The sequence below is a fragment of the Melozone crissalis genome, unplaced genomic scaffold (assembly GCF_028551555.1).
Source record: "Melozone crissalis strain CALT ecotype California unplaced genomic scaffold, PUWL_Pcris_2 ptg000006l_1, whole genome shotgun sequence".
Taxonomy (NCBI): domain Eukaryota; kingdom Metazoa; phylum Chordata; class Aves; order Passeriformes; family Passerellidae; genus Melozone; species Melozone crissalis.
The window spans coordinates 30,914,307-30,926,580 of record NW_026535784.1 but is presented as its reverse complement, the minus strand read 5'-3'; the positions used below and the strand labels follow the sequence as shown (position 1 = coordinate 30,926,580).

The 12,274-nt window shown below is 40.2% G+C and overlaps 1 protein-coding gene across 2 annotated transcripts in view; it reads left to right on the top strand.

Annotated features, from left to right (window-relative positions):
• GALNT7 (polypeptide N-acetylgalactosaminyltransferase 7) overlaps window positions 1–12,274 on the top strand; it is a 70,839-nt gene that overhangs the window by 45,259 nt on the left and 13,306 nt on the right. Inside the window, exons 3-6 of one of the 2 annotated variants that reach the window (XM_054294862.1) lie at window positions 597–763; window positions 6,960–7,090; window positions 7,329–7,408; window positions 9,502–9,684. In XM_054294862.1, coding sequence (XP_054150837.1) covers window positions 597–763; window positions 6,960–7,090; window positions 7,329–7,408; window positions 9,502–9,684 — 561 coding nt within the window. Of the gene's footprint in view, window positions 1–596; window positions 764–6,959; window positions 7,091–7,328; window positions 7,409–9,181; window positions 9,365–9,501; window positions 9,685–12,274 lie in introns of both variants that reach the window. The other variant, XM_054294869.1, reaches the window with a different exon arrangement.

Here is a 12,274-nt window from a genome sequence, read left to right as displayed (position 1 = left end):
GCCATGTCTCTAAGTCTGGTGATAGTAACTATATTATTATAGTTGGAAAAGGGGCTGGTGATCAGGTAGGGAAACTTCCAGTTAAGGAAATACTTGGACTGGTTGTAGGGAGTGAATAGTCTCACTTAGGGGTGCAGCTGGGAAAATGGACAATTGCAAATTAAATCCATTGTTGATAAATGTGATTTAGAAGTATTGGAAAGTGTGGAAGGTACTGGAAGTACTCACATTGCTTGTTCCTAAATCATCTCTAGCCCTTCAGGAAAAAAGACCTGAGTCGTCTGCACTAGTTTTGTTTGGATTTTTTAATCTCTCTCTTTTCTTATATTTTTTTTTTTCTCTGTGCGTCGTATATTTCAAGGAAGAAGCCCACTGAAAATGGACCGGGGCTGAAGCTTGTGCTTGACAGTCTACTTTTCTTTTTTTTATTATTTATATCTGTATCTGTGATGCACTTAAGCTGTATTACCTTTTGTATCCTGTCTCTCTTAATTCTGAAGGATAGCTGTCAGTGAAGATTTCATTTGCACATGGATGCTGTTAAGCAGTTCTGTAAATGACAGTGTGAAAACTAATGAAATCAACTCTTTTTGCAGATGCAAATACTGGCACTATGACGACAACCTGCTCACCTCCAGCGTTGTCATCGTCTTCCACAACGAAGGGTGGTCCACGCTCATGAGGACAGTGCACAGTGTCATCAAGAGAACACCAAGAAAATACTTGGCAGAAATTGTTCTGATTGATGATTTTAGCAACAAAGGTACGTTTGGAATATTAACACGCTCCTTGTAGAAAGGGAATTTTTTTATTTTCCTGAAATAGTTTTCTTTTGATTTACTACCTGCCATGGTTTGAGTTGACTAATGGAAGATTGCTTCTTCACAGTCCTTTGAGTTCTCTACCACAGTTTTGGGTACTCTGCAGAAGAAAGCTGGGATAGCTAGTGTCTCTCTTAGCTCTTGTGAAAACAAGTAGTTTGAAGAGTATCAAAGGGGTTAAGCCTGTTAGGAGTAACAGGCTTCCTTTATTGCATAAGGTAATACAGATGTCTCCTTTTTTAACTATGATAAAAACCTACCTAGGCTATCAAATTATCCAGATTAATTTTCAGTGTCTTCTTCATTTCTAACATCCTTTGTTAATTAAACATCAGATTAAACTGCTGATTGTTTCTTATTGAGGGAAGAAAGCTTTTAAGAATTTGAATATGTTTTAATTTCTGCCTTTCTTTGAGTCCTGCCAACAGAAGTCCAGAGATTTTCTTCTTCCTTTGTAATTTACATTCTGATCTTGGTTTATTGTCAGGATGCATGTACTTGTACTTGTATTATAAATGTAAGCATACACTGTTGTGTTTTTTTTTTTTCTTTCATGGTGGTATTGTCAGCATTAATGCAATACAAGGCTCAATACAGAGAGGAAATGAAAGTGATCTCCTAGAGAGAGAAGTTGATTGAGATAGGGGAAAACAGACTGTTTTTCAGCTTTAAACAAATTTCAAAATAGTTCATCAGTTCTGAGCAGCTAAGATTTTGTTGCAGCATGGGTCTTGAAGAGATATTGACAGAGAAAAAGAGGAGACACATAAATAAAAATATGATTTTGACTGTGTGGGATAACAGTCTCTTCCAGACAATGTTGGTGATGGCTGTGAGCAAAGGCAAGTTTGGTCAGTGGCACAGGATACCCTCATCTTTGTTTTCACATGGATTGTGTGGTGGCTTGACAAACAGATGACTGTTCTGAAACTCTCCTTTTTATTAAACGATCTGGGCTTCTTCCAGTTCCAGAGCTGTTTTCTATGGGTGTATTCACTACAAATTTTAAAAATTATCTCATCACATAGCTGAGGTAGCCTTTTTTGAATATAAGCCACTATTAAAAATAGTTATTGTGTGTTATTTTTTGCATCATTCCTGTAGATAGGTAGGTATCATTTTGTTTGTTTTCACAGGAGAGGGCAAGTTACCTATATTATAAACTTGACTACATTTGGCTTAGTCAAATAAAGATACTGAGTGCTAAATTATAGTTTTCTGTATCCTTTAACAGCTGTTGAGAATTTGGCTTAGATATACACACATGCTATAAACCAAAAATATCTTCTCTCCTAAGGGATAAAATTTTAATAACTCAGTCAGCAGACATATGTTGTGTTTTAGCTTTTCAGCTGGGATCATAGCTTTCCTTCAGAGCTGTTCAAGGACTGACTTAGCTGTATAAAGTAACTGTGACACTGATTGTGTGTAGAATACTTACCAGATTTTTTACTAATGATAGGTCTCAATATTTGGGTTTCACATGACTTGTAGCTGACTCTGTGCTGTGTATATGTTGTTCATGGATTGAGTTTGTCTGGCATAGAACTTGTACTGTTTTCCCAATATATGACATTTATTAAACAAAAGCAGTATTTTTAAAGATTTTTTTCCTAGTACGGAACTTTTTTGCTTTGTGCTCATAAATGAATGGTTAGCAGACACAACTAGCCTGCCCCTAAGATCCAGCAGACCCTTGACTCTATATTTCTCACACTTCAATTTCCCAGATAACTTCCTTAAATCAGAAAATTCAATAAAGAAAGCTCAAGGTGCAGTTTTCTCAGGTATGGGTGGTTGGTAAGACAAGCATGGACTGGAATTACTCTGAACACCTCACTGCGATTGCACTAGTTCACCATAATAATTCTGCAAATTGCTTTAGGCTATTACTTGGTAAATATAATTAAGTTAATTTCATTAGTCCAGTTTATGTTCTAGATGAAAAATGGCCAAGAGAGCAGAATCTTGCTCTACTTCTTTCTCCTTAGAGAGAAGGATGAGCTAGTATGGGCTGCAATGCGTGCCAAGCTGCCTGAAGAGTTCTCCAGTCGTTAGGAGAGCTGCAAAATACAAACACTCTTAATCACAGCAGAGCTTCTGGTAGCTTTTTGCTTTTTCAGCCAGAAGACAAGTCATGCTGACAGCACAGAGACAGGGTTTTCTTCTTCCCCACCTGCTTTCAGGCTGCACTTCATGTCAGCCTTTCCACCCAGCAGACCACCTTTTGCCCTTGGAGCCACACATGCTGGGCTGGCTGGATGTTTGCTCATGTCAGAGTGGCTGTCCTTATTTCTTAGCTGCCACCCTCTCAAGTGACATGAAATTAAAATGGAGCACAGCAGTTACAAACACTTCTAAAGGCTGGCTCCTAAAAACCCCTGCCTGTCCTTCCTTATGAGAAATCCTGTTTCATCAGAAGGGAGTTACAGCTGCAGAGAAGCTTATATACGTTGTGTCTTACAGGGAGGAACAGTTGCAATGCTTGGAAAATGTCCTTTCCATTATAATTCTTAGTATAAAGTCGGCTGGGAGCAGTACTTTTGCTGAATGACACTCTCTCCTTTATCTCTCCTGCAAACAGCAGGGTTTGACTGTGGAGAACTGTGCAGAGATATGTGCTGATTTCCACTCTGGTGTTTTTTTCTTTGTCAGAGCACAAAGAGAGCAGTAACAAGAAGATTGCCAAGCTAATTGAATGATTCTATCTCCATTTTCTATGGAGACCTCTGTATTAATTCATGTTAGAGTCCAAGAAATGTTGCAGCAATTTCTACCACAGTGTCAATGAGGCCAGGCTGTTTCACAGGGGAGGTTTTTCCCCCAATTTTTCTTCTGTTCTCAATAGAAGCAGTTTATTCTTCTGTGAATGCCATCTGTGTGAAGGAAACAGCTGTTCTGGAAGGGCAATGAGAATTCATAAAACTGTATTTTCTAAAGCTTCCTACAATTACAGGTGTGTGTATCGGTCTCCAGCACTTGTTATGTATTTGGGCCCAGCTTGCTTGTTTTCTGAAGCACAGAGCCAATATCTCAGCTGGAACTGCTTTTGTAGCCCATGCACCTGTAAAGGGTGGCTGTGAGGTCAAAAATACCAGTGCTCCTAGTAGCATTTAAAGGCTTTGTCTAGCTTTTGTGTTTCCTTATATGTTCTTTATTGTTCCCTGTGTTTCCAACTGGTGCAGCATCCCATGAGATAACCAAAGGGGAAGTAATGAGCACGGGCAGGCAGCAGCATTTTTGTTAAGCTGTGTAGTGGTGCTTGCCCTGGGGAAGGTGAAGCAGCAATCAGTGCTTGTGTTGGAGCTGAGAGCCCACCTTAGCAGCATTACAGCCCAGGGTTCTCACAGGCAGGAGGCAGCTGCTCTAGGGAGCACCTCTGATACCATTATTCTGGTTCTCAGACTGCTGTCCATGAGTTGAGGGGGAAAAAAATCTGCTTTCCTCCTCCTCCTCCTCCCTCTTTGGAATCTGCAGTGCCTAAGATCCTTTGGAGAAACCATGTGTTTTTAAAAGACACTGATTCATGCTTTAATCATGCACTTAGACGTCAGAGAGGAACTCAAACAAGGGAAGGCCAGATTGGTGATTATAATATTTTGAAAGGTAAAATATACATTTTTGAACAAAAACCAGATTGCTGTAAGGCTGTTGACAGATGTCATAAATACACATTCTAGATGAACAGAATTTAATGCTGGCCAAACAATATTTTTGACTGTAAAAGTATCAGGATTTTTTACACTACTGTCATACAGGCTTTGTAGTAGGGGAAGTAAGAAAATTTCAGCTTTCCTGTGGGAAACAGCACTTGCTGCTAACCCTGGCATGGTTTCAGATAAGGACAAGTACAGTACAAGTCTCAGGACTGCAAAGTCCTGAGACTTGTACTGTAGAAAAGCTTTACACAATCAATATGACAGGTTTTTACAGCTCCCTGTGAGCCTCACATAGTTGAACATTTGATAAGTAAAACATTTGGCTTCATAGGCAGGAGAGCTGGAAATAACTTCAGGTTTTAAATCTTTAAAACATTCCTGACAGTCCTTCTGTAACACATACTCGGAATTTGCAGCATAAATAATGGTGTGGTATAAAGATTCTCTTAGTACCACTTCAGTATGACCTGAAAACTCTGTTGATTTTATCCTATAAAAATTTATATCACAGCTATCAAATAATATATTCTCTATTTATTACATGGCATGCTCTTCTATACAGCATATGTGATAAAATTGTTCTTTCTCTGGTTTGACATTTGTGTAACCTTGAAGTTTTTCTAATGCACAAGGATTTACAAAAGAAATTTTAAATGTGTGTGGGAAAGGAGAATACATTAAACTTGGTTGAGAAAACTTTTTCTTTTATAAAGATGGAGAGGAAGGATAATAAGAGTATCAAAAGATAGTGATTTCTTTGTTCTTTGGTAGAATTGCTGAATTTTCAATATTGGAAACTTCATTTCCAAGAAACACCATTTCCTTTTCAACTACGTGTAGCTTTTTTTCAAACTATTTTTTTTAATACTGCTGACAAGAGTACAAAACCTACTGAAACATTAGTTGTGGAAGTCTCCAGACTTCATCATTTTCATTCAGGTTGCAGGAAGTGTTTCTGCTGAAGTAACCTGTTGGCATGTTGCTGCTGAAAGGGACATCCTCCTCTGCATGTCCCCCCATCCTATTGGATCAGCACTATGCCTTAGGATTTTAGCCTTTATATTTTTCAAATCCTGTACTGTATTAGTGCATAACTTTAAACTCCATATGCAGTGTTAGTTAATTGTCTTCACTTTTGGTCAGACAAAACAATCCATCTGGGCCTGAGATTCAAGGGGGCCCCAAAAAGTATAAACCAAAGTGAACTGGTGGGGAGCAAACTGGGGGAATATGACTTCATCACTTGAAGCTGTAATTGGAGGATTAACCCCTGATCTTTAAATGGACCAAATTTATATCTGTCTGAAAAACCTGTGTCCATCATCCACCTTGGGTGTTGCCTCTCTTGGAGGCTTGGGCTGCCCAAGGTGTCTGTATTGAAGGCCTTTCATAAATACCAGCTTTGTTCTCTAAGTCTTGCCTAGCCTCTGTTCCAGGCAGCCACTCCCAGGCACCAAGCACAGGGATAGTGGCAATCAGCCCCTCGGAGCTGGTGCAGAGCAAACCAGTGCATGGGTGCCTCAGCTGTAGATTTGGTGGCTTATTTTGGTTCCCTACTGAGAGAAACTCAAGGTGTAGGCAATTCTTTTGAGCCTTTGAGTACAAAAATAGATTTTAACAAACACCAGCAGCTAAATCAGCACAGCCACAAACAGCAGGCCCCTGATTACCAGCTTTTCTGCATTCATGAGTTTTCTCAACAGAATCATCTGGGCAAAAATGTTAAGCAACATTAGGATCCTTTTCTCAAACAGTGTGGCAGGAATGTGGTTTCCAGAGAGGTTTGGCCCAGACAAATATAAATCTGCAACCATTTAAGCACAGCTCATCTTGATTCTTGTGCGGTTACTCATCCTTTTACTGATGGAAGTCCCTTTGGCTAAAGGTTTGTTGTCTCCTCAGTATGATGCACTTCTGGCCCTCCAATTATTCTCATTAATCTCATTAGAAGATCATCGTAAAACCTCCACAAGAGGGAACAGGTCTATATGAAGGAGGACAATAATTTGAACATGGTGAGACTCTGCCTCAGGTTTCCAGATTATTAATAGACTGACAGAAAACTTTGTGAGGGTGAAAGTGAGTGAAGCGAAATGTTTGCCTGAAAAGTGGTGCCTTCAGCTGTACATGTGACATCATCTGATGAGGAGAGATGTGTGCTGAAGTGTGGACACTTCTCTGGCTGCTTGGAGTGCAGATGAAAAGCTGAAAGCCACTCTGTGATATGTACAAGTGATTGTGAGTTGTCCACCCAGCTCCCTGTGGGGTGGCCAACCCCTTCAGCTGCCGTTTCTTCAGATGTGCCAGACACAAACCCGTGCCATGAGGTCAGCGGTCTTGGTCTCCTCAGTTTTAGTGTTTGTGAGGAGGTGATTAAAGGTTCTTGTAAATGTCTGTAGATATTTTTGGCTTATATTAAGAGAACAACACTCTTTATTATTAAAACTCACCAATTTTTTTTTTCTTTGTTATCTGATAGCACACTTACAAGAGAGGCTGGATAACTACATAAAGCAGTGGAATGGCCTTGTAAAGGTATTTCGAAATGAGAGGAGAGAAGGTTTGATCCAAGCTAGAAGCATTGGAGCCCAGAAGGCTAAACTTGGACAGGTAGGAGCCAGTTCACTCACAAGTCTGTCCCTTTTTTCTTTTTTTGGGGGAAAGGTTGTGGTGGCTTCAACAGACATGTGGAAATTATTGATATTGTTTAAAGAAGAGATTCATTTTACTCATTTAATCTTAATTTTCTTGTTTATAATATGAATGTATCTCAATGTAAGGAAGCTTAATTAAGTAACAACGTTGTATACAGAAATATAAGTTACTTGTTTCGTTTCTTCTTTCAAAGGTTTTGGTTTACCTTGATGCCCATTGTGAAGTGGGAATTAATTGGTATGCACCACTTATAGCTCCTATATCTAAGGACAGGTAATGTTCTCCAGTTACTTCCAGTGTCTGGCCTTTTAGAAAGTAAAAGTCACAGTAACAATCCTCACTTTTCAAACTACAGTCAATATGTTTTATATCTATATCAAACTACATCAGTATTTTCCATGTGATGATTATATTATCTCCCAGCACAAAAGATACATAATGAGGAAGGAATATAGTCAGAGAAATTAATCTCCAGGCAGTTTAATTTAATAGGCATACTGAATATTTTGTCTAGTGCAGATTATATGTAGCTCTTGTCTTTTACAATGATCTGAGGCACTGATATTGAAATGTTCTAGCTGAATAAGGAGCATGATTGGACAAAATAACAAAAAAGTATGGCTTCTGGTAGAGAAAAAATAGCAATAAATGTTTTGATTTAATGGGAGTTTAAAGCCCCCATGATCTCAAGAGTTTATGACTTTCTCATCTTTGGTCTTGATGTATGGTTTCATTTGTTTCCTCTGAAGTGCTTTGGAGCATTGTCTGCAGCAGAGCGAGGCCAGGCTCGAGCTGTCTGTGCCCCTGACCCTGGCACTTGCTGGGAGCCTGTCAGGGGTGCCAGAGGAGAGACATCCCCAGGGCTTTCCTTCCTTCCTTCCAGCTGTTGAAATGCTGTTGTTGCTGTGTGCTACTGCACTCTTGGCTTGTGTGGTCAGTGCTATGTGTGTTTAGGAAACCACGTACAGCATTAAACTCTTTAATCCCATAAAATAGCTCCTTAATCCTAAAAACTATTTGTTAACCTGCCGCGCTACCAGGAGAAGATGGAAATGCTTGTGTGCTCCCATTGAGTGTGTATTGCTGTTTCACACCAGAAAGACTGGTGAGAAGGGGGGGTTTAGAGGCATCCTCCAGCACTGCCCACCGAGGGGAAGGCTGCAGGATGATGACCAGAGGTGCTGAGACACACAGTGCCAGCAGACAGTGCTTGGCAGCCTCCTTCCATGCCCTGGTACCCAGGGTGCAGCCTGCTGCTGCTTCTGCCTCAAAGAACAGCAAGCTGTTAACATGTCTCTTCCTCCCTGCCTTTCCTATCTCTTGGAGCTTCCTTTAAAAAGGTGGAAGTGCTCCAGCCTGGGTCACTGGGAAACTCATTTGAAATATGTGGGGAGAAAAACCACATAATGTCTTTTCCTTGGTGAATATTGTGTGTGATAGATCACAATGAGGAGGGTATTGCAAATCAAACAGGAAGAATTCTATTGAAAACTGCTTCTAGAGGAGCACTAGTAATGTTTTTTTATCCTTAGAACTTGGTGGGTTTTCAGGGCATTTGAATAGGACAGTATAATGAAAATCTGTGTTAACACTAGTAAGAGCTAAGTGTTTATCTTACTTGTTGACAGCTAAGATCTGATATGAATAGAAATTACAAGAAATAAAAGTACTGTGAGAACCCTGGCCCCATAGGGGCTCCTCCATTGCCTCCAGCAGTGCTTTATTAGAAGACTGGTATCAAGAAGTCCACATAAAGGAAAATGTACTGATAAACCAATTGATATATTAGCACCTCAGACCTAACTTTTCTGTTTTCAGAACATCTTTAAAGAATGTAAAGAAAAGACCATTTCTTTTTTCTTCTAATGAGGCCTAATTTTTTTAATAGTATGTTTACAAGTGAATTTTTATATGCAGTATTCTATAAACTTAATTAAAGGTATGAATTTCAGATTAGACAGATTACTCTTCTGAAACTGTATTTTGCTCTTTCTTTTTACTCTTCTGAAACTGTATTTTGCTCTTTCCCTTCTACAAATGTTTCAGAACTACATGTACTGTACCTCTAATAGATTACATAGATGGGAATGATTATTCCATTGAGCCACAACAAGGTGGGGATGAAGATGGTTTTGCCAGAGGGGCCTGGGACTGGAGTTTGCTATGGAAACGAATTCCGTTAAGCCACAAGGAAAAGTCCAAACGAAAGCATAAAACTGAGCCTTATCGGTAAAGAGAGCTGTTTACCTACTGTGAATCCTAAGGAATGATTGTCTAAACCCTGTCCTTTTTCCCTCCCCCTGTCTCCCCACGAACCTCGGCGGGCGCTCGCGTGCCCTGCCCGTACCCGCGCCGGCCGCCCGCAGAACCACATGCACGGTGCCGCTCATAGATGTCATAGATGGCAACTCTTTTAAGATTGTGCCTCAAGGGGGTGGTGACGAAGATGGGTTTGCTAGAGGAGCGTGGGATTGGAGTATGCTATGGAAGAGGGTTCCCTTGACCAAGAGAGAGAAGGAAAGCAGAAAGACAAAAACTGAACCGTATCGGTAATCACTAAATCACTTACCCGTTTCTTTTGTTTTTTCTGAAGTCAACATTGATCCACTAAAACTTGCATGTACTTCTAGCCTGAGCACTTTCACGTTTCTAACCACACTAGCTGCTTTGTTTAGTCAGACCTGTTTGCCACAACTGACTATTCACTCAAAATACCTTTGCTACCTTGTGTTGCCTCTCTGTTCCTGCTCTTGTGTGGTTAATAGGGTCCACATTAGAATTTCTGGGCTCTCTTTGGCAAAATATTGTGTAATTGTATATTTCCCTTTGTTGCCAGGGAAAACTTTAAAAAGCTGTGATATTTTTTTCAAGCACTGTTGGAAACAGCAGTGCTTGTTTAACAATTTGGTTTGAAATAACGAGCATGCTGGAAGTATTTCTGATAGATGGTAATGCATAAAATCTGTAGCCTGCTGTTATGGCCTGATGCATGCACACAGCTGGAGGATTATGCATGTGTATCAAAAAAAAATCCCTTTTGTCATATATCTGCCACTTGCTTCACAACGGATCACATCTGACAAAGAAGCATACTGTTTAAGAATCTTGGCTAGATATTTCCTAAGAATTTTAATTTAATATACATAACATTAAAAAAAAAAGGAAGATAAAAACAGCACATTTTATTGTGGGAAAACGCCAATAATTTTCGTGGAATTTCTGCCTTTTTATTATGCTTTGTAGTGGGGGTTTGTTTTCTTCCCCAAAAAAAAAAAACTGCCTAGAAACCCTAGCTTAGAAACTATGGTTTCTGGATGGGTTTGCAATACTGGGAGACTGTGGTTCTGCTGGTTTTTTATTACTTTCCCCTTCACACTTAACTAATCGTGGTACTACATTTGAAAGCAATCTTCACATCTTCAGAATCTAATGTCTTCTCCTGCTTCTATATATGATTTAAACATTGTAAGAGCTGATGTTGGTAGTTCCCTATCCCCACCCATGATTGTTCTTTGCTAAAATGGCAACACATGCAAGCAAAGTTATGAAGCTTTGATCTGTTTTGTGTACAGTTTAAATAATACCATTTTCTGATGAGGCTGTCCACATTGGAACTTTAATATTCACTTAGAGGGGGATAAACTATTTCAAACATTGCTGTAGTGTTCTGTGTTTACCATCCAAACAGGTCTTAAAATCGTTTAAACTGTTCCCAGAAACACAGAACACATGTTCTCAGAATGTTTTAAAAGATGACTTTATTTTTAATAATACCTTCAGATTTACAATGCTTCCTTTAAAAAGAGACATGCCCTGCATCTGTTTGTCTCTAGGCTGTGTGCCTTTTCTTGCAGCAATACCAAGGCAAGTAAGACCAAGTAAAAGTCTTGCTGAAACCATAGCCAAGATTGCTTACCTTAAAAAGAAAACAAAAAGATCCTCAACTGCTTAAAGCAGCGAGGGAACGTTTTTGTAACGTGAGAATTGCCCCAGGACTGAATCCTTCTTTCAGTAACAGTGCTTACCTCTTTGTATCCTATGAAGTAAGCTGCTGAGCTTACCTGGCTTTTACTGTGTTCTTTAACACACTTGGCAGCATCTTGGAGGCCAAGCCTGAAACTGCAGTGTCTGAGGCTTCTCCACTTGCCAAGTCTTTATGGTGCTGAGGAAAACCAAAAGTGCAGGAAAGTTGTGGTGCTGTGCTGTGCAAAGTGCTTTCCCCTGCTGTGTCTTCTGGCTTCTTAACCCCAGGATGCAAAAACAGTGTTGGGGGAAAATACTGCAGGCAGCAAGTAGAAAGGGACATGTAGCAGTAATTTGGCATGCGATCACCTAATTTAGACAGCAACTAAACTGATAATTAATTATGCTGAGAGTCAGCACACACGCCCAAGCAAAGCAAAACAAGGAATGAATTCTCTGCTTCCCATGGGCAGGCAGGTGCTCAGCCATCTCCAGGAGAGCAGGGCCCCATCACATGCAACAGTAACCTGGGAAGACAAACACCATCACTCCAAACATTCCTCCTTCTTCTTCCAATTCTCATATGTAGAGCATGATGCCACATGGTCTGGAATATCCCTGGGTCAGTTTGGGTCACCTGTCCTGGCTGTGTCCCCTCCCCAGCAGGGCAGGATGAAAAGCTGCCCTGCTGGGGCAGCTTTGCACAGGCCTTGGCTCTGTGCAAGCCCTGCCCAGCAATAACAAAAACATCTCCCCATTATCAGCCCTGTGTTCAGCACAAACCCAAAACACAGCCCATGCCAGCCACTGGGAAGAGAATTAACTCTACCCCAGCCAAAACCAGCACAAGCTGTAATCCAGACCACAGCATCTTTTTGACACATTAAAACTTGCTAATTGAATCATGGCATATGGGAAGGGATTTACAAAGCCATTAAAAGGAAAAGGGTAACAGCAAAGTGGAAACCTTGTACTACTTTATCTAGGCCCTCTTCAAAATTTTACCGAGTATAGAGTAAAGTGTCTCCTAATAGGACAAAAGGAGCTAGAAGATCAGAAAGCTGGAAAAACTCTGTTACTTGTTTAATAGACAGTGTGTTTCAATGTGGCAGCTCTTCAGAACATAAACCTGTTTGCAGCTTCATATTATCTCAAAAACCAGAAAAAATTTTCTGA